The sequence below is a fragment of the Oncorhynchus clarkii genome, chromosome 1 (genome assembly GCF_045791955.1).
Source record: "Oncorhynchus clarkii lewisi isolate Uvic-CL-2024 chromosome 1, UVic_Ocla_1.0, whole genome shotgun sequence".
NCBI classification, from domain to species: Eukaryota; Metazoa; Chordata; class Actinopteri; order Salmoniformes; family Salmonidae; genus Oncorhynchus; species Oncorhynchus clarkii.
In genome coordinates this window covers 43,081,838-43,104,541 of record NC_092147.1, presented here as the reverse complement: position 1 = coordinate 43,104,541, position 22,704 = coordinate 43,081,838, and the positions used below count along the sequence as shown (strand labels likewise).

The 22,704-nt window shown below is 43.8% G+C and overlaps 1 protein-coding gene and 1 pseudogene across 3 annotated transcripts in view; both read left to right on the top strand.

Moving 5' to 3' along the window:
- LOC139407422 (cyclin D2, a) overlaps window positions 1-15,567 on the top strand; it is a 208,625-nt gene extending 193,058 nt beyond the window's left edge. For all 3 annotated transcript variants that reach the window (XM_071151193.1, XM_071151212.1, XM_071151201.1), the window contains 2 exons: window positions 4,413-4,561; window positions 10,783-15,567. In XM_071151193.1, the coding sequence (XP_071007294.1) occupies window positions 4,413-4,561; window positions 10,783-10,956 (323 nt within the window). In that variant the 3' untranslated portion in view covers window positions 10,957-15,567. The remainder of the gene's footprint in view (window positions 1-4,412; window positions 4,562-10,782) is intronic.
- A 488-nt stretch (window positions 15,568-16,055) lies between these two features.
- On the top strand, window positions 16,056-20,732 carry LOC139398528 (probable fructose-2,6-bisphosphatase TIGAR A; annotated as a pseudogene).
- Window positions 20,733-22,704: the final 1,972 nt, after the last annotated feature.

Below are 22,704 nucleotides of genomic sequence, written 5' to 3'. Positions count from 1 at the left end.
AGAAGTTTACATCCACTAATTTTACTGTGCCTTTAAACAGCTTGGAAAATTCCAGAAAATGATGCCATGGCTTTAGAAGCTTCTGATAGGCTAATTGACATAATTTGAGTCAATTGGCCTACCTTCAAACTCAATGTGTCTGCTTGACATCATGGGAAAATCAAAAGAAATCAGCCAGGACATCAGGAAAAAACTGTAGACATTCAGAAGTCTGTTTCATCCTTGGGAGCAATTTCCAAACACCTGAAGGTACCGCGATCATCTGTACAAACAATAGTACGCAAGTATAAACACCATGGGACCACGCATACCGCTCAGGAAGGAGACACGTTCTGTCTCCTAGAGATGAACGTACTTTGGTGTGAAAAGTGCAAATCAATCCCAGAACAACAGCAAAGGACTTTGTGAAGATGCTGGAGGAAACAGGGACAAACGTATCTATATCCACAGTAAAACCAGTTCTATATCGACACAACCTGAAAGGCCGCTCAGCAAGGAAGAAGGCACTGCTCCAAAACAGCCATAAAAAAGCCAGACTACAATTTGAAACTGCACTGTACTTTTTGGAGAAATGTCCTCTGGTCTGATGAAACAAAAATTGAACTGTTTGGCCATAATGACCATCGTTTTGTTTGGAGGAATAAGGGGGATGCTTGCAAGCCGAAGAACACCATCCCAACCGTGAAGCACGGGGGTGGCAGCATCATGTTGTGGGGGTGCTTTGCTGCAGGAGGGACTGGTGCACTTCACAAAATAGATGGCATCATGAGGACGTAAAAGTATGTGGATATGTTGAAGCAACATCTCAAGACATCAGCCAGGAAGTTAAAGCTTGGTTCCAAATGGGTCAAATGTACAATGACCCCAAGCATACTTCCAAAGTTGTGGCAAAATGGCTTAAGGACAACAAAGTCAAGGTATTGGAGTGGCCATCACAAAGCCCTGACCTCAACCCTATAGAAAATTTGTGGGCAGAACTGAAAAAGCGTGTGCGAGCGAGGAGGCCTATAAACCTGACTCAGTTACACCAGCTCTGTCAGGAGGAATGGGCCAAAATTCACCCAACCTATTGTGCGAAGCTTGTGGAAGGCTACCCAAAACGTTTGACCCAAGTTAAACCATTTAAAAGTAATGCTACCAAATACTAATTGAGTGTATGTAAACGTCTGATCCACTGGGAATGTGATGAAAGAAATAAAAGCTGAATTAAATAATTCTCTCTGCTATTTTTCTGACATTTCACATTCTTAAAATAAAGTGGTGATCCTAACTGACCTAAGAGGGGGATTTGTACTAGGATTAAATGTCCGGAATTGTGAAAACTGAGTTTAGATGTACTTGGCTAAGGTGTATGTTAGGAGTTTTTTTCTAAGGGGGCGGACATTATCCACGAGGAATAACATCTGAGGTTTGGAAGTAAAGTAAATGTTAGTGGCTGGTGGGTTTTGAGTTTGACCTGAATGTTGTTCTCATGACATGAGAAATCTCCCTGAGCACAGCTGGGGTTTCTGGGTAAAGATGCCTCGGGTCAGCTGTTTATCCAATCTTATCGGTTGAATCCTGTCTAGAAACAAAACACAAGAACAGAAAGCCAGGGATGAGGGATTCTAACTGGGCTCCAAACAAAAGCTGCCAATTCATATTCTTCAAGTTCGGAGGGGTCTGCGTCCTCCCACGCTAAGCCAGAGTGCTGTTGCTCAAGTCTCTGGGTCGCGGTGGTGCAACACTGAAGCAAGTTGTTACAGGATCCAACCGTTAAGGAGGATTCCTGTTTTTGTTTCTGGCAAATCACTGTGCCTTTGGGGCTGTGCTGTGGTGACCCAAAACTCCTTTCGTCTTTCAGGGTTTCTTTTTTTCAGTTGGAGTCGATCTGCTATTATGGAATAGGCAACGTTATGAAACCTGCGAAGATAAGAGTGGCAGATGAATATTTCATAGGAAAGGAACTTTCTCTTTCTATGCTACAGTAAGCATACTGCAATACAAGTCAAAGTTCACAGTTGTGAAGCCTGTAGTGCCTCATCTCTCTAACCCATGCTAGTTTACAGTCTAACTAAACGTCTGTGAACGTTGTGTTGGCTACCTGGCCCTCTCCATTAGTGGTGAGAAACAGCATAATGCCAGGCCCCAAAATGATGTTTGTCTATGACCTTAATGAATCAATAGAGCCCAGGTCCTCAAAATGTACCTAGTAAGGAAAATAATAATACACTTTAATAATACACATCTGTATAGAACACAGGCTTTTGATTTGTTGCGCTAGACATTCTTTTTTTTAAACTTTTTGGCTGTTACTCAAGTTTAAATGTGTAAACAGTGCATCTCACCCACCCAGGAGTTGGCCCTGGTGAGCATGGCAGGCAGGCTGGGTGAGCAGAGTGGAACGGAGAGGAGGCCTAGGGATGGATGCTGTGGAGGGGGTGAGAGATCTGAAGGCCGGGTCAGCCAGCCGCTGCTCGCAGGGAGCTTTCCGTCGCAGGCGTCCCCACTCAGGCTACATACACTGTTTATCTTCTGCATGAATATCAATGAGGCTAGCCTAAAATACGGCCATTCTTCCCCCGCTACACGCAGCAGTCACCACTGACCCACCAGCCCCAGAGTGACAGGCTCCGTCAGCTGCACGCGTATGCCCCTTGTTCTGCAACAGACCTGTCTTGTCCTGCTTGCTGCCCACTGCTCCACTTAGGCCCCTTGCTTATTTTGTGTGTTCGTGAGCGTGCGCACATATAGGCTTTACAATAGGTCCATGTATGCCTTTGTCCCTTTTTTTCACTATAGAATGCTCTGCTGTTAAAGTCGTGATGTAAAGCTCTGGGTTCTCTGCCCTCGTTCCTGTTGGCTGGAGGTTGTCTTTGATAAATCGGCCCGTGGCAGTGGCCCAGGAGCTAACCCAGGGGTGTACAATAAGTTCATTTATTTGTCAACACTGAGCCACAACATGAGAAAGCGCCTGGCTCCGCATGTTTAAAAGGCTGCTATCAAAGGACCTACCTCTTTGATTTGGAGAGAGAATAAAGAGAAAAGGAAGCACTCCCCTTCAGAGCCACACACACAGTTTGCTTCTGCTGTGGAGTATGGCAGTATGTAAATGTGCCGGCTGTTTCTCTATGGCCCTGTCCACTCCTCAAGCCCATAGGTGGTCCGGCTACAGTGCAATAGCTGTGGGGGGAGGTGGGAGGGCGACATTTTTCTTCTATCAAAAACTCAAAAAGGGTCCGGACACGGACTAGAGAGCAATGTGCAGCAGAGCGTTGTCCCCCCCGTCCCCCACTACTCTTTGTACAGCCGTCGGATAGAATTGGTATCAGTGGAGAGGGTCTGTTGCCTGGTCTCTCAATTGGGTGAGATGAGGTGATGATTTCAAACAATGGAGCCACACACTCTTCTGCCTTTCCTCTCTCAGGCCTGCCGCTGGCTGCACTCAATCAATATGCAAATAAATAGGAGCTCCGATAACACAGGTCACTGGCTGTTGTAGTAACAAGGAGCTGGGCATGTATGTCACCTCAACCAGCTTGTTTCTGGAAAGAAGGGACAAAAATACAGGAGAAGAGAGATAGACAGTGGAGTGATGGAGGGAAGAAATTGGGGGGGGGGGGGGGGGGGGGGTGACAGGCTTAAAGGAGTAGAAGGATTTTTTTTCTCTCCCTTCCTGGTCTCCTGGCCCGTTCACAAAGTCTTATTTGCATTATGAATGACAGTGAGGGGAGCTAACAAGGTTATTGGTCTTTGAGACGCACGCCTGTGACCACACGTGGAAAAAGGACCTACAGCAGTGAGCATTGGCAGAGGGACTGTGGATCTTTATCCCACCCTTTCTAAGCGCTATGGGGCTTTTTTTCAGCCAGCGCACGGTTTACTCAGGAGCTGGAAGAAAAGGTGCCAGACCAGGGAAGGTGATTGGGGCAGAAGGGTGGAGGAGCAGGGGGGTTTGGGGTTTTGCCTTTCAGCTCTTTTTACAACCCTCATTACACAGGGCCCTGGTCATTAGTGGGAGCCAGAGCTAAAGTGGATTATTTATGACCGCCAGATTAGCCAATCAGATTGTCTCTAGGGGGAGCGTACTGTCTGTACCCCTATTGTGTCCCTTGAAGAAAACTATTCACGTCTCACTCATTAAATGTAGTGGCATTTGATGGCTCACCTGTGGTGTGTGTGTGTGGTGTGTATCTCTGGAAGTGTGAATCAGTGTAAAAGTGTTTGAACTGGGGATATGTTCCTCTAAAATGGACATGTTTTAAAGCTTTACTGCTGGGTACCTTTTTGAAATCGGTTTTACCTCTATAGAACTGTTTTTGAGCAGATGGACAAATGCTCCCTCCATTACAGCCATTTAGCCTTAAAGTACAACTTTTTCATGCGTGTATTTGCATATGACTCATCAGCGTGTTTTTTTTGTCCTCCAACAGACTTCAACTTCGCAATGTACCCCCCGTCCATGATCGCCACAGGCAGTGTGGGAGCGGCTATCTGTGGCCTCCAGTTGGACTCGGGTGACCAGTCACAGTGGGGGGACAGTCTCACAGACCTACTGGCCAAAATCACCAACACTGAAGTGGTGAGTGACCTGTCTTTCTATCCAAATCTGATTTAGGAGAATGCTCTTTCAAATGATAAAAAAAAAAAATTGTGGATATTTTCTCAGCCTGATCAGTAGAGTAAGAGCAGAGGTTGACATCTATTCACGGACTCTTTCTCAGAAGCATTATTCAGTTGGGTATATCTGAGTACCTGCACTTACAGTAAAGTTCATTTGAAATATGTGAGTCAAAGTTGAACCACAACTAAGTCTTTGATCCATTCAGCCAATCAGCATTTCCTGCAAATTATGATTTTTTTTTTTATTGGGCCAATTGTGCGCCGCCCTATGGGGCTCCCAATCATGGCCGGATGTGATACAGCCTGGCTTTGAACCAGGGACTGTTATGACGCCTCTTGCACTGAGATGCAGTGCCTTAGACCGCTGCGCCAGCCCATACAGAAATACCTCAACCACTGATTTACGATTGATAGACAGCCTTTGACAGGGTCTGTCAATCGAAACGTAGCTCATGTTTCACCTAATTCATCCTAAAAGGTCACATGCCACATCTGCATGGAGTTGCTATGCAAAGGTTGTGAAATTACCTCCTGTGGTTTCCCCCTTCAATCCAGGTTAGTTTCTGACAGCCCAGGCAGCAGCCCACGCCTGATATAAAAGAGCTGTTAATCCACGCAAACTGGGGAAGCAGAGCCAGGCCGCCCTATGTGTGGTTCTGGGGGGAGAGCAGCACTGCGGCGGGGTGGTGGTGGAGGGGCGCTCAGCTCAGTCCAAACACAGACATCCAGGCTGGGCCTCAGCTGGCTCCTGTGCCTGGCTTTCGTCAGAAGGGGAGCGGGCGGAGCTAGCTGGGTTATCTGCGGGGGTGGGGGAAGGGTCTGCAGGATGGGGGTTGGTGAGGGAGGGCGGGCTGGGGGTGCGGGGGGTGGTTAACAGTGCTGTCATTTAAAACAGACTCCCTGATGTCAGGCGCTAACCTCGTCTGTCGGTAGCATCCTAACATTCCTGGATCGTGTGTTGTGGCCATTCCTCCTGGGAGGCCGGACTGAGTGACCTGAGGGCTGCCTGCTCTGTCCTGAATGGGGGCCTGTAATGCCAGTCCACCCTGCTGTGGCTTGGGGAAGAGGAGACCTAGGGGCATGAGGGTGGGAGGCCAAGGCTGCATGGGCCTCTGTTCTGGTTGGCCCTCTCTGGCTAAACTTAACGCCAGACAGAGCAAGAGACGGACTCTGAGCCTCACAAGGCCTTTCCCGCTGTGGGGAGAGGAGGATAGGAGGGGAGAAAGCTGTTGAAGTGTGAAAAGGGACACCAGGGAAGCATGGCCAGTGTCCCGCCTCACTTGCGATGATTACCCCCTCTCTCTCATGCCCAATAATGCATCTCTGCTGAAGTCTTGTTCCGTAGCCGAGGAAAAACAAGTAGCTGGCCTAAGCAGCACAGGCCCTCTGTGTGTGTGTTGGGACCCAGGGGTGTTAGGTCTGAGGCAAGGGAGTTGACTGCTGGCTCCATGATCAGTTCCTCACATTCCTGGATGCAGACAGGCCATGGATTCAGAAAACACCAGAGCAGGGACGCCCCTTGTGATGCAACGTATGCCACGAGTCCGAGGAGCTTTAGTACAACGCTGCTACAGTAGCCAGAACAGCATTTTTGGAAAGAAGATGCTTGACAATGACTCGCTATAACAGAAAAACAGGAGTTGGTGATTTCTGGCTGTGTCATTTCACACATACCCCACCTTTTCCAAGCTCCGTGACTTAATGCTCCGATCCTAATGGCTACCGCCACCTCAATGATCGATTTGAACACAGTCATCAGTGTGGTACGAAACGGAGTAGGAAAGTGCACACACATTTGGTTTGGCGCGCCGGCTGGGGAGATGGCACGGAGCTGGGACGGAGATGGCCAGGCAAAATATGAAGTAAAGTCTGGCTGCCGATGCCTCCACCGCCCCTTGGCACCCCACTGTCATCTGTGGTGTCCAGAGCCGGAGGTTTTCAGAGAGGACATGCGAGGGGGCCAAGTCACCATCTCCCGCCGCCTGCCGCCGCCCAGAGGAATTTGTGTATAGCCTTAGATACACCTGGTGTGGCACAGAGAGCAGCCAGTCGGGCACAGCAGCCAGTTAGTGAGGCTTCACGCCAAGTCATGATGGGCAAGAGGCTGGCACGGGGGAAGAATGAAAACTGTGTTTTTAGGAGGTTTCGATTTGTTGGGATTTCCTGTAAGACCTGAGGGATTCTCTGTCGCTGGGTTTTTTGCTTTGCTGACATCTACGGTGCTACCGTCTGCCATTTGGTGCGTCTGTTTTGATTCTCAACATCCAAGAAGCCGGAAGCATTGCCAGTGAAAGGTAGGACGATAGAAAGTGGTTTGACAGAAGACATACTGTAGCTCCATTAATCTGAAACATCCATTGAAGCTCAATGCGCAGAAGGTCCTTCTCTGTTCTAGCACACAGCAGGCTGAGACAGGAAGAGAGGAAGGGGGAGACGGAGGGGCTAGAATACTGTTTCCTCGTTTTTGTCTGCTTTTCTTGGCAAGCTGCCCCTCTCCCTCTCTCCCATTCATCTTTTCTCTCAGAGTAGCTCACCAGGACACAGGAAACGCACACACACACACACACACACACACCCCTGTCCTCCACAGCCCCTTCATTCTATCCCTGACCCCCTCTCTCCCTTTTCTTCCCTTCCTGCGCCCCTCCGCTCATCATCCAGCCCTCCTGACTCACATTGCGATCTTCTCTTAGCCAGTTATTTCTAATTCCATCTGGAATTTGTGTATATTGAACAATGATGTATCTATTAATGTGGGTGTCACTCTTAGAACTATAGCCAAAGGGAATGGGATAGCACCTTGTGATGCTCAAACATGACATTGCTCAACATGGGGTCATGGGTCATGGGTTCTACATCGGGTCATGGGTTGGGCATACCCTCCAGGGTAGGGCATGACACACCTCCTAAACACACAGCATGCTGTCTCAGCCTCGGTCTCAGCACAGAGTAGCACTGCCTAGTGTGGTACAGTAGTTCAAAAATTCCACGGTTTCACACATTTTTCCCTCTGGTTTTGCCGGTCTGCTCGACTTCCTCCTTTGGGCGCTGTGACGTCACGGTGGATGCTCGTGGATAATCCGAGCAGCGTGGTTCCTCCTCACATGGCTGTTTGATTAGACTGTCAAAATCATCTTTATAGATGTGGCTGTCTTTGGGTGGAGTTCCGTTTCAGTTTCAAGTTTTAACGTGCACAAGTACAGTGAAATGCCTTTTTAGCTCTGAACCCAACAATAACGTAAACAATATCAGTGTAGGACTAAAAATAACATAAGGTAGAACAAAAACACACAAGGAATAAAAATAATAAGAACATGAGAAGTAAGAATGCTATATACAGGGTCAGTCAGTTCCAGGACCATATTTACAATTAAAAAACATATATTTGACCTTTATTTAACTAGGCAAGTCAGTTAAGAACACATTCTTATTTTCAATGACATCCTAGGAACAGTGGGTAACTGCCTTGTTCAGGGGCAGAACGACAGATTTTTACCTTGTCAGCTCAGGGATTTGATCTTGCAACCTTTCGGTTACTAGTCCAACGCTCTATCCACTAGGCTACCTGCTACCCCATGTGCATGGATACTGGAGTGGTAGGGGTAGATACTGTACTGTATAAGGGTAAGGTGACTAGGCATCAGGTATAAGATAAACAGAGTAGCAGCAGCGTATATGATGATTGCGAGTGGATGGGCGTGTGTGTAGCGTCAGTATGGTGTGTGTGTGTGCGTGCGTGCGTGCGTGCGTCAGTGTGTGTAGGGCCATGTGAGTGGGCATAGAGACAGTGCAAAAATAAAATACAAGGGTCAACTAGCCATTTTGTTAGTGATTTAACAGTCTTATGGCTTGGGGAAGAAGCTGTTCAGGAGCCTGTTGGTGTCGGACTTGAATTAAAGGGTGGCAGTGGGGGAATGGGGACTCAGGATTGGGTACAGAATTCCTACTTTGTTTCCAGTGTATTTCCAGCGCTGCCTTCCTTAGTATCTAGATACCTAAAAACCTATCTGAAAACAATATTGGTGTTTCCAGTAGTCACACATTGAAGCCATTAAAGGTTCTCAAATGAAGCCTGTGGGCCTTGGCATTAGGTCCAATCTGCAGCTATAAAGAGCAGCAGAGAGGGGAATGTCTTTTAAGAAGTAAACGCCTGCATTCTTGCGGTAAAACACAAAACATGTTTTGTGCTTTTTTTTCTTTTTTTACAACTAATGGAGCACATGTTGGTGGGAAGTTGGGGACCCCTGGAGCAGATTATGGGGAAGCTGGGTGACGGTCGGGTTTCCTCCAGGCCAGACGCCTGAGGCCCCCTCAACATGTTACAGCCCCACTCCTAGGCCCACTAACCCTAGCCCTCACACAGCCTTCTCACATCTGTCCCCATCCAGGGTCACTACAGGTAGAAAATCAAAGAAATGTCTTAACTGTTATTTATGTATGAATTGAGCCATTGATCTGATTCATTTGCCTTGTCCTCAATTGGGCGCAAATACAGAATCATAATAATATGCTCAGTTAATCTAGCCTAAGTAGTGCATTATAGATGTGGCGTTCGTTAGCTCAAGGCTTTTCCTGGAGATTTTGGCATTGTGACCTTTGACACGGTGACCTTTCGTCACTCAGCCGCGTTCAACTCCTGAGGAGCAATTCCCATGTGATAGGCCTCTGTTCTCATTTCACCAAAGCAGCAGGCAACACTTGCCCAGGCCCAGAAGCCATATAAACCAGGTTCAAACAGTGGCCCATCAGGTTTAAATTACCTGTAAATGTCAAAGGAATGTTCCCCTCTCCATAAGCTTCTGGCCATGGGGCTCTCTCAGTCATATTTCCCACAACCACCCCTATGTGCTTAAAGGCCCAGTGCAGTCAAAATGTAGTTTTGCCTGTGTTTTCTATCATATCGGAACAACAGCTGATAAAACTAAACGCTGTAAAAGTGTGAGAACATTTGGTCAGTGTGTTTTTTCTGATAGTTCCTGTTTGAAAATACAATCGACACATTACCTTTTTAATCAGCAGGTTTCACGTGGGTGGGGTTTTGGTTTGCCTGGGGACATCTCCAAGCGCTATATTAGTTAATGAACCAATAACCAAGAGAGTTCTAAATCTCTCTGCCAGACAGTCCTAGCAAAATGTTAGTTTGAGAAATAGTTTTTTGCTAAAAAGCAACTTTTTCCTTTTGATAATTTTAATGGAAAACGAATATAGTAAGGTACTTAATTACCCAGCGATGATTTGATATTGGGCCTTTAAGACCAACAGAGGACAGGGGGAGGGAAGGCTTTGTGTGCATTGCTATTTTAAACCACCAGAGGGCAGCAGTGTCATACACTGCAAGCCATAAGCATAGTTATTACAGGGCAATCTTATGTTAATAGTCAGATCAGAAGTCTTCCTATTTAATACTTCCAACCTGAGAGCTGAACCTTGAGGCCACAGCAGGCTGACGGGGGGCTCAGGAGTGTTGAGAGGGTGCTTTCTCTGGAGGATTCTCAGGTTCCGTCGGCTCTCTTTGATGCTGAAACACAATCTGCCTGGCTCTCAGGTGGCCCCCTGCAGGCAGAGACTGGCTCTCGTTAAAAAAGCACCACCTTTGTGTTCCCACAGGATAGTGGATGTAATTAACATAGCTGAGCTTCAGCACTGGGGCCTATACCTGTGTTTTCACTGTTGTCAAGGCTACTGGTGTGTTGTGCGTGGGATGAATAGGGAGATGGGGGAGGCGTTCAGTGCTGGGCCATAGTGGGCTGAGGTAATGCTTGGCCTGGTCCTCTTCTCCGCTCAGCCTTAGCTGTCTGTGGGGGCGGCAGGCAGGGTAGCGGTCATCCAAACCCTGCTTGGACCCGGTTCCCAGGGGCTCCTTACAGTCAGGAGACTGAAGGTCTGTGTCACTTCTGTTCTGTCAGGGCTGGGGCTATGTATTATGGAAAGGATAAGTTACCTTGTAAAATAACAGGCAGATAAGTGGCTGTGACCCTATATATTAATCAAGTAATCTACAAAATATTCCAATGTTTGCTTTGGCTATAATTTGGGAGGTTTTTGTGTGTGTGTGTGTGTGCGTGTGTGCGTGCATGCGTATATATATATAATGTTCATCTGGTATGGTATTTGCATATCCATGTGTACTGTGCACGGTTCCTATATTGACGGACATGTCTGTTTGGTTGTGTGTTGCAGGACTGTCTGAAGGAGTGTCAGGAGCAGATTGAGAGGGTCTTGGTGAGCAGCCTGCGAGAGGGTCGGCAGCAGCAACAGCAGCAGCAGCAGGTCCAGCGTGGCCCCAGCAGTAAGACCATGGACGAGCTGGATCAGTCCAGCACCCCAACGGATGTTCGCGACATCAACTTGTGAGCCTGCAAAAAGAGAAGCAGCGCATCCGGAATACGCATCAAATCAACATAAAAAAACGACAAAAAACAAAAACAACAAAAACAAACTACCCCTTGAAAAAAAATGCTTGCTAATTTTTTTTAGAGATTTTTTTATTTTGTTATATAAAAACATGCGCCCATGTATTGTATGAAAGGAAAGCTATTTTTAGATATAAAATAGATATACTTTAAAAGCTATGAATTGATATATGGACGCTCTATGGTGCCTCAGATATACAGAAGGCAAGCCAGTTATATGTTGCGTTCTGTTTTTGATCGTAGAGCCATAATAAAGTTATATCGAATAAGACAACAATAGCTTAACGAGGAGTTGAAACATGTTTGGGGAGACCATTCCAGGCTTGCATATATGGGGTCACAATCGGGGCAAGGTTTTTCTGTGTTGTTTAGTTCATTCTTTTGGTTAATGTTGGTCTGCCAGAGATAGGAGCCCAGTAAGGGCTCCGCTGACCGTGAATGGCAGGTCTCAACGTGGCATAGTTTGGCTGTGTGTTGGTGACGAGGGGAGCACTTTGCAGGAATTGCAGAGTGTTGTGCTAAGAAAGAGACAAGTAGGGTCCATGGAACAGCCAAGTATATAATAGTGAATTACATTATTATGATTATTATTATTAAGAAACGTATTTGTGAATACAGAGTAATAGATGTCAATAAGCTCTTTTTGTCAGGCTGATTGTTCGTGTGTGGGTGTGTGTGTGTGGGTGGGTGGGTGTAACTGCCATGATGTGAGTTTTGTATCAGCTCAACTGTGTGTGTGTGTGTGTGTGTGTGTGTGTGTGTGTGTGTGTGTGTGTGTGTGTGTGTGTGTGTGTGTGTGTGTGTGTGTGTGTGTGTGTGTGTGTGTGTGTGTGTGTGTGTGTGTGTGTGTGTGTGTGTGTGTGTGTGTGTGTGTGTGTGTGTGTGTGTGTGTGTGTGTATGGAAGTGTTATGGCTTGGCGCTTGAGTGGAAAGACTAGACTAGTGGTAGACTATGGAACAGGCAGAAGACTCATTCTCTGCAGGGCATCTATGTTATATCACTGCCTTAAGTTAATATGCGTTGTCGGCCGACAAAAAGCTGGGGGTCTGAGTCCACTTAGTGGGTGAGAGAGAGAGAGAGGGGCGGCTGTGTTCCCTCATTTTTGTCTAGAGGAGTTTGGCAATGGACCATCTGCTTTCAGAAGTTTCATTCGAGGTGTTTGTGTTTTTCACTGCCAACATACCAATCAAATAGTGTTTGTATTTTTATGTTGTTGTTGAGTTTTTTTGTTATTTTGTTACGGAAGGAGCTTCAGGCTGCTTAGCGTCAGCAGGGAGGAGTGTGTGCCCCTCTTGATGGTACATTAGTATCTCAGAGGAGAGGGGAGGCCTGTGGTCTGTGGTGGTTGTATGGGGTCTGGGGGGTGGACAGGTATAGATAGAAACAAAGGGTTTGTTGCAGTGCAGAAGCATGTTGCTGTGTAGAGGAAGGAGATGTAGTGGAGTTGCTGAAAGATACAGGAGAGGAGCCTAATGGCCTCATATGACATCTATCTGATTTCTGCGTTTTGGGCAGACTGAGGCCACGGGTGGCAAATTAGGATCAAAACCAGACTCATTATTTGAGAATGAACTTTCTGGGTTCATTAGAAGAGAGGAAAATGTATTGGAGCAGGGGAAGATTTGTGATCAATGCATCTGTAGTCCCTCATAGAGTTGTTTCAACGCGCCTGTGATTTCAACAGCAAAGCACTTTGAAAACACACTCCCCAATGGACAAATGAAATGGTTACGGTGTGGGGATCTATGGATGCTTTCTGTTTTCTCCTTAGCTTTTACTTTGTAGGGCTGGTTTCCCACATTCAGATGTACCCACTTGGCAAGCAGGTGTCAAAATAATGCCTAACACCTTATGACATGAGGACATTCCGATCTGAAAACATTCCGAAATAAAGAAAAGTGCAAGGTGAAAGGAGCGTCTGACCATTTTTCGTGTGTTTTAACAAATAACTAATGCCAATTTAAAAAAAAAAAAGAAAAGGCTACAGACGAGGTTAATGATTTAGTTTTTATTTGAGAAGTTATCACATTATAAAATATTTGTTCTACTTGAATTTTCTATTTGACCTGCTTCACAACAACATAAAGTGGGTGGGAACAATACAGAAAACGTTATCATAGAACATCTGGTGTTCTGAGGGCAAATGAGGTTTTCTTTCAAAAAGATGGAGCTGTTCTATGTTCAACTCTACCTTATTGATGGTTTTGCTAGTAGAGCCTGGCCTGTTGTCTTCAGGTGATGCCCCTGTGTGGCTGTGCTGTCCCCGAGGCTGTGCAGGCCTGACTGATGTCTGTGAACCCGTAGTGATAAAACTCTATGAAAGTTCTATCTCTGCGTGTACCCCTCTCGTCCAGTGAGATTTGCTGCTTCAGTCACTTCATTGGCATGGGGTTTGATCAGTCACCCAGACGTCAGATTTAGACTAATTCACTTCCAAGACTGACACAGGGTACATCGCCAGCACAAGACAGCCTTGATCAGGCAATATTCTCATTGCTACATTTAAAGGTGGATCGAGGTTTTGGTGTGTTTTTTTTCGTGTGTGTGTGTGTGTGTGTACGTTTGTTTGTGTTTGCATGTGTGGTAGGTATGAGGGGAAAATGAGGATTCAGTGTTTTAGCAGGCTACTCAAAATAAATGTTTTTCAGGAAAACGTTTTCTAGAAACCAATCTTATAAACAAAGGCCATCTTCAACCTCACCAAAACTAGCCCCTGTTCATCATTGTCAAGGATGTCTGCCCTTTTTTTTTTCTCTGCAAGCTCTATTCTGAGCATAGATGATGATTTGTTTGTTTTTACAAAGTAGTTGACTGTGTTAGGTTTGAATTTGTATTTAGACCACCTTCAATTTGTGTTTTGTTTTATTTTATGGGGTGTCCAGACCCTCAAAACAGTTTGTAGAGCGTTTGTAAGGGGTTAGATACTGTATTCCAAAGTGAAGAGAGATAGAGGTGTCAAGACATCAAAGTGTCAATATTTTTATTGAGTTATTATTATTATTATTGTCTTTTCGCGCTGCTAAAAGCTATGATTTTGTTTCATTCTTATATACAAAAAAAAAAAAATGACATTACTTAGTTGTGATGTGTCACTTGAGTGTGCTGCTATTTTATAAACATTTGTATTATAATATAATTATTTTACTGCTTAAGAGATACATTCAGAATACTGAAGTAGATGGTAATAGAAGAACATGACATGAGTATTCGACTGGAAATGTTCTTTGTACAGTTTGCTTAGATAGCATGTTTCTTTTCCTTTTGATCTATTTTGCTCTACTTTCTCAGTCACATTGCGGTATCTCTATACCTCAGGTTTACTGGACATAAAAAGAATATCTGAATACCTCACAACTCTACAGTTTTTTAGGGAGCCTGGGAAGGGTAACAGTACAGTAGAAAGCACAGTGGTTTTGTCTGTTGTGAAATGTACTGACCTTGTTGAGTGGCAAGCATGCAAGGCTCCCGCCTGGACTTAAACCCTAGTGGAGGGTGCACAACAACAAGTCAACACTTCCTTGGTCAGTTTAAGTTGATGGTGGTGCTAATTGTGAGACTCGTGTGACAGTCATTGCAAAGACAAATGTGAAAATGTCTCAAATATCATTGATGATTAATTACATGGTTTGTTCCAATTAATGTCGATGGATTTTGGTTCCTAAGCTTGATTTGATGAGTTTAGTTGACCTGTGTGTTCCAGGTGGTCCTATTGTCTGGAAAACCAATACAAAATGGCTAAACCAATCAATCAAAAAGCTCACCACATACTGCATCTGACATGAGGAAGTGTGTTTCAACAGTGGGGATTTCCCTTAAGTTGTCCCCCTTCCACTAGAAGTTACATAATGTACCTCAGAAATGTCTGTTGCACAACCTCTGTTCAATAAACTTCTGCTTTAAAGAGTCTGACACCATACCAGTCCAATGTTATTCTAATTTCTGTTTTCTTTTTGTATGTTATTATGGTTAGTGGAGCAGATTGTAGGATGTGATTGTGTACATAAAGTGAGGTGAACACTAGAGGTTGCTGTAGTCATGAAACCAAGAGGACTGGAGAGCTGTTAAGTGGAGTGGAGTGGAGCTGAGATTGTGGGGCAACTGAGGATACTGCAGTCTGGTTAAGGGCAAAAAAACAACAACGAATTAAAACAAAAGTTAAGAAGACGGACCCCCTGCTTGAATACCAACCAAAACTTGCTATTAAGAATGTGTTTATTTCTGTTGCTTCCCCTGTATGACGTCCTCTGAAGTGTTAACACACTAATCAGTCAGGTTTCAAGCAAGTGGGATATTGGTGTCTGTCTGAGTTTGTCCTCTGACTCTGGGGCCCTAAGGCACTCTTATGCAGCTTCTTGTTGGGCTGTTTTTTAGGGGGACTGGATCATGTAGGCCTAGTAAGTGAATAAGTTGGTTTCGAAGTTAGCGTTGAATTCAGTATTGATAACTTCTGTTTATGATTAATCAGCTCTTTATTGGTCTGTCTGAAAGGATCCCTTAAAGTGTTAAGGGTCAAGGCATGCTGTACAATCAATAAACTCACCATGAATTCAATATATTGTCTCTGCTCTTTTTATGGTTATGACAAATTGCTTTACTCTTTCACTTAGAAAATCTTCTCTCACTCATAAAGTCTCTGAGGACCTTTATATTACAAACTGTTAGAAAGAAAATAATAAATGATGTAGGCTACATTACTCATGGATTTAAAAAAAATAATATACATTATGTACAGACAAATTAGTTTGACTTCATTTGAAATTAAATACAATTTATACAATGCTATCTCACACTTTTTATATATTTCCTCGACTGCAGAGTGCATTCCCCGTAGACAATACCCTAAAGTAGCAGGCGTGAAAGAAACGCCTGAGCTGTGTTCCTTTCTTTCTGGTCCTGACTAGAAAAAAAACTTTTCAGGAGGTTCTCTTCTACGCTGTTAAACCAATCCAGTAAATGTGGAGGAGGAGTTCAAATGGAATGTTAACAAAGATGTTTTATTATATTGACAAGAGAGTCGAGTGTCCGCTCTAACAATTGAAATGCATATCCTCAAAGATGGAAGGCAGGCGGGAGGAGGCGAGATCAGGTGGGACCCTTCTAGCCAATGAAAGGGAAGATACGAAATGCCACGTGTGTCCACTTATATCCAGCAGTGAAAGTAAAGCGGTACTCTTAGGTACAGAGCCGGACAAAATAATTAGATGTGACAAGACTGTAACTACCAATTCGATATCATGAAAAATTGGGAGAAAAGGTGTTAAAAGTACACAACAACAACAAATAGAACAACAAATAAAAAGGATTTAAAAAATAAATACAAATACATGAGCCTATCACAATAATACAAATAAATGTCAAGAACAATGTAGGCTTTTACACTATTATTTATCATTATGTATGTCCAAGGCATGAAACATTAGGGAATGGACTTGAGAACGCATGGTATAGCCTATACTCCAAAATGCCATGTGTTTCGAGGAAAACATTTTTGCCAATGGCAGAGATGAGTGGCCGACACAGAGACACACGTGGACAGCAGTGGACGCATACATTTTGACCAACTGACAATCGCCAAATGCCGTTACTCTTTACAGGTGTTTTGTGTAACAGATGTCACTTTCGATTCATCACTGCTTGGAGGCTAGAAATATGTTGCTAGTGGATGAACTTGAGCAGAAAGCCTAGTAAAGGAGCCCTTTGAAGTGATTTTTTGACAACATCATGATTGGTTGTGTTAATGCCACAATAAAAGCTCATTTATTTAAAAATGTAAATGGCGAATCTTTAGGATTAGGCTCACAGTAGCTATTGAATTAATAGGGATTTTACATTGGAAAAAAAGATATAAACGCTACATGCAACAAAATTCTATGATTTTACTGAGTTACAGTTCATAAAAGAAAATCAGTCAATTTAAATAAATTCATTAGGCCCTAATCTATGGATTTCACATGACTGGGAATTCATGCAGACTCCTCTGAACAGTTGATGTTGAGATGTGTCTGTTACTTGAATTCTGTGAAGCATTTCTTTGACCTGCAATCTATGGTACAGTTAAATCTAATGAATTTATCCTCTGCAGCAGAGGTAACTCTGGGTCATCCTTTCTTGTGGCGGTCATCATGAGAGCCAGTTTTATCATAGCGCTTGATGGTCTTTGCAACTTGAAGAAACTTTCAAAGTTCTTGACATTTTCTGGATTTACTGACCTTCATGTCTTAAAGTGATGATGGGCTGTCATTTCTCATTGCTTATTTGAGCTGTTCATGCCATAATATGGACTTGGTCTTTTACCAGATAGTGCTATCTTCTGTATACCCCTCCTACCTTGTCACAACATAACTGATTGGCTCAAATGCATTAAGAAGGACAGCAATTCCACAAGTGAACTTTTTACCAAGGCACACCTGTTAATTGAAATACATTCCAGGTGACTACCCCATGAAGCTGGTTGAGAGAATGCCAAGAGTGTGCAAAGCTGTCATCGAGGCAAAGGGTGGCTATTTGAAGAATCTCAAATATAAAACCTATTTTGATTTGTTCAACACTTTTTTGGTTACTACATGATCCAGCCTTGATCAGGAGTGCCATAGGTGAAGCACAATTGGCCCAACTTCGTCCTGGTTAGGGTTTGGCAGGTGTAGGTCATTGTAAATAAGAATTTGTTCTTAACTGACTTGCCTAGTTAAATAAAATAACAAATAACAAATTCCATATTTGTTATTTCATCGTTTTTTTTCTTCACTAATATTCTACGATGTAGTAAATAGTAAAGATAAAGAAAAACCCTTGAATGAGTTGGCGTGTCCAAACTTTTGACTGGTACTGTATGTCATTCTATTATCAGGTCCATATAAAAAAATGTGGCGCACGTGCTTGAGGTCCTATACCTGGAAGAAATAAAACCTACTTTCACCCCTGCTTATATCAGTGCATTTGTAACAACCAAATCATTACAAAACTTAAATTCGATCAAATAAGCCTCACATAGCAAATTAGCAATAAAAAATGTTGTTGATCAAATTTGACAATCATTGACCATACAAAAAAGTCCTGTCTTTGTGATATTATTTTCGTGGACAGATTTTGGGCGGAGTATACCCTCTCTCTTCGCCTCTTACTCTCCGCTGTCACCTTGTTAATGTCCAAAAGCGGAAGACCCGTCACAGGCTCTCTTTCCATTTCCCCTGAAAACCATTTTTTTCTAATCCCGAACCCGCTGAGGGTGGGGTCCTTACTATACGGAATCATTGGGACGTCCCTGTCCCATAGAAATTGATTTTTAAAGGGGTTAGGGTAGATTAAGGTTAAGGGTGGGGTCGTCCCAAGGATCCCAGATAACACTAACCACGTGTATGCTGTGTTTTGCGGGTGGTTTTGGAAGAGAGCTAACTACACTTGAATAACTGTAATTTCAAGTGCATCAACTACCTTAATGCTTAGTTTACCTTTGCCATAACGATAGTCCAACAGTAAATGTGAATTATTCAGAAGATACTTCGGTCACTTCATTACTATTCAGTGTCAGTTGAGGTTTGCATAGGCTGCTACTTTTGACTACAGTGAATGGCAAGTAGCCCTCGGGTATTGGCAAGGTACACGTCAAGTCGACAAAAATGGGTGAATGGTTATCATAATGCTGTACATTTTAGAATTTGAACGGTTTAAATGCTACAATCAGTGCACGCCACCGCAACAAACGCTCTGTACTGAGCTGGTGTCGCATTTCTCCAGTGAGTGCATAGAGACAGTGTAAAAAATAAAGACACGGGTCAAATCAGATAGTCTGTAGCCATTTTGTCATCGATTTAGTTCGCTATTTAGCAAGTCTTATGGCTTGGGGATAGAAGCTGTTCGGGAGCCTGTTGATGTCAGACTTGATGCACTGGTACCGCTTGCCGTGCACAAACAGAGAGAACTAAACTATGGATAGAGTAAACTAAGATCATTGCTTCAATAGTTATACAATATGCCTGGAGAAATACCCTACTAAACTAAGCCATGCGTTTTGATGTGTTTCTCACTAGATGGCGTCTTCTGTATTGTATTGTATTCTATGGTATATTGTCTTATTTCATGCTTATATATCTTTTTGTTTTTCCTCAGTGGTGAAACAGAATGGAATAGAAAATACCTTCTACAAGGTGTAATTTACTATAAAAGTACATCTGGTGCTACTGTTTTCATACCGTTTTGGATACATTAGAGAGCCTTGGATGAAATGTGTCAAACAGCACAAGGTAGAAGTTTAGGAACAGATAATCCCAATAGATTTCCTAGATGTCATGTTTCAGTGGCATATCACTAACACTGTGAGGTTTGCAGTGTCACTCCAATCCTGGAGTCACCCCCGCCAGGTGATAGACGTGTCTTTCAGACTAGGGATGCAGCAGGCAGACGCTACAGGAAAGTACCTCAAAGAAGTTGAGTTCACCAACATGTTTGCCAGTATTATGGCCCGTGCCCGCCAGGTGAGTGGCGACGATGCCACAGAGATCATGTAATCTTTTATAATACACTTTTGACACCAGTACTATGTGTTGGGATGGTCCATTATGAAACAATCTCTCCTTAGAAAGATGTATGTGAATGGTTGTTTTATCCATTTTGTTACAGACTTGCAAAGCGATTTTGAAGCACAACAGTTGTTGCTCTGGCCTAGAAATTTTGACGCATCACTTAAAGAGAGGGTGAGTACCCTTTCTCTGGACTCTAGGTTGTCAATATCTCATTTCCTGCTGTTCTTATTAACTATATATCAGAGTGTGTGGGGGGGCTGGTGGTGGACATGAAGTACATGGATACAGCAGCTGGTCTATTGTGGCTGAACTTCCGTCCTCCAGGGAGAGAGACTATAGAACATGTAAGTCATTCTGGGGGATCCTAAGGGAGCGTGTCTGTCTGCCTCTTTCTCCCTCTCTATATACTTCTCCTGATTGGAGACCAGAGGCAATACATTTTATCAACACTAGATGGCACCGTTGGCATGCATTACAGGGTAATCCATTCTTGACTATGAATATGCCAAATAAATGTTTTCCATAACAGGTGCCTTCATCAAATACATTTGCTTGAGGTTTGTCTCCTTGATGCTTTTGAAGTAGGGATCAAAGTACATAGGTATTTGGTGGCACACCTCTTATTGTCTCGATGAGAAAGTCAGTACTTCAGTCGGAGAAAACAAATGTACAGTGTGGAGGGGGGGGGGGGGTGTGGGGGGGGGGGGGGGGGGGTGTTCTAATGAGACCAATAACTTACATTTAGCTAAGACTTACCAATTAGGACTTAGCTTGCAGGTCATACGTCCAGTGTCAGTGTGATCCAACAGCTAGTTTACGAGACATGTTGTCCAGATGATGATGCAGATCTGCTACGGTATGTGACCTCAGTATCTCTCTAACCACCCAGGACATGTTGTAGGCCCCTCAATCAGGATGGAACCGGTGTCAACCAGTCTGTTGTGTGGGTGTAGGAGAAGAACGGGAAGGACGAGTCTGTGTTGTGAATAAGAGTGCTTTGTTCTGTGTTAGATAAAGTCACGGATCGAAGAGTTTCTGGAGCACCTGTTCCAGCGCATGGTGGCTGACCACTGCGGACCAGGACAGAAGGAGACAGGGATTCCTCAGACAAGCCTGCGAGAGACATCCCTGCCATGCGCTGGTGGTCAGCCATGGGGCCCTCATACAGTTGAAGTTGGAAGTTTACATACACCTTAGCCAAATACATTTAAACTCAGTTGTTTCACAATTCCTGACATTTAATCAGAGTAAAAACGCTCTGTTTTAGGTCAGTTAGGATCACCACTTTATTTTAAGAATGGGAAATGTCAGAATAATAGAACAGAGAATTATTTATTTCAGCTTTTATTTCTTTCATCACATTCCCATTGGGTCAGATGTTTACATTCACTTAATTAGTATTTGGTGAAATGTTTCAGGTAGCCTTCCACAAGCTTCCCACAATAATTTGGGTGAATTTTGTCCCATTCTTCCTGACAAAGCTGGTGTAACTGAGTCAGGTTTGTAGGCCTCCTTGCTCGCACACGCTTTTTAAGTTCTGCCCACCAATTTTCTATAGGATTTGAGGTCAGGGCTTTGTGAGGGCCACTCGACTTTGTTGTCCTTAAGCCATTTTGCCACAACTTTGGAAGTATGCTTGGGGTCATTGTCTATTTGGAAGACCCATTTGCGACCAAGCTTTAACTTCCTGACTGATGTCTTGAGATGTTGCTTCAATATATCCACATAATTTCCCTCTCTCATGATGCCATCTATTTTGTGAAGTGCACCAGTCCCTCCTGCAGCAAAGCACTCCCACAACATGATGGTGTTCTTCAGCTTGCAAGCCTCCCCCTTTTTCCCCCAAACATAATGATGGTCATTATGGCCAAACAGTTCAATTTTTGTTTCATCAGACCAGAGGACATTTCTCCAAAAAAGTACGATCTTTGTCCCCATGTGCAGTTTCAAACCGTAGTCTGGCTTTTTTTATGGCAGTTTTGGAGCAGTGGCTTTTTCCTTGCTGAGCGGCCTTTCAGGTTATGTCCATATAGGACTCGTTTTACTCTGGATATAGATACTTTTGTACATGTGTCCTCCAGCATCTTCACAAGGTCCTTTGCTGTTGTTCTGGGATTGATTTGCACTTTTCGCACCAAAGTACGTTCATCTCTAGGAGACAGAACACGTCTCTTTCCTGAGCTGTATGACGGCTGCGTGGTCCCATGGTGTTTATACTTGTGTACTATTGTTTGTACAGATGAACCATGGTACCTTCAGGCATTTGGAAATTGCTCCTTAGGATGAACCAGACTTGTGGAGGTCTACAATTTTTTTTCTGAGGTCTTGGCTGATTTCTTTTGATTTCCCCATGATGTCAAGCAAAGAGGCACTGAGTTTGAAGGTAGGCCTTGAAATACATCCGATTGACTCAACTGATGTCAATTACAATATCAGAAGCTTCTAAAGCCATGACATCATTTTATGGAATTTTCCAAGCAGTTTAAAGGTGAATTCTAAGTGAAATAATCTGTTTTTAAACAATTGTTGGAAAAATGACTTGTGTCATGCACAAAGTAGATGTCCTAACCAACTTGCCAAAACTATAGTTTTAACAAGACATTTGTGGGGTGGTTGAAAAACGAGTTTAAATTACTCCAACCTAAGTGTATGTAAACTTCCGACTTCAACTGTAAATGGGGTAGAGTGGAAGGGGTTGAAGCGAGGAACACATCTCCTGGTTTGTTCACACTAGGGCAGACAAACCGTATTGTGCTCTTTAGGAAATGTTCTTTTCACATTGTCCTTTCCAGCATGGCTTCAGCAACTATGGTGGATGCGTAACCAAGCCAGCCCAGTGGAGCTTGGCTTCACTCGGCTTGGCCCTATAGTGTGGATCAGGCTATTAAGTGCTAACTAAGATATACACAGAGACAGAAGAGAGAAGTTATTTAAAACGTTTAAAGTCATATATGTATTTGTTTTGTCTCGTACTTTGTCAATGTACATTATTTAAAACAATCAAGGTTGAGGAAATAAACAGTCATATTTTGAAGCGTTCCCATCTCATCACACTCAACCAGTTGACTTGTTAAAAACCTGTCCTTAAAATTCTAGTTTCAGATTCTTTGACACCATCTAAATTCAGCCGTTCATAACTTGAGTTGAATGCCTTATTTTAACCTCAGTT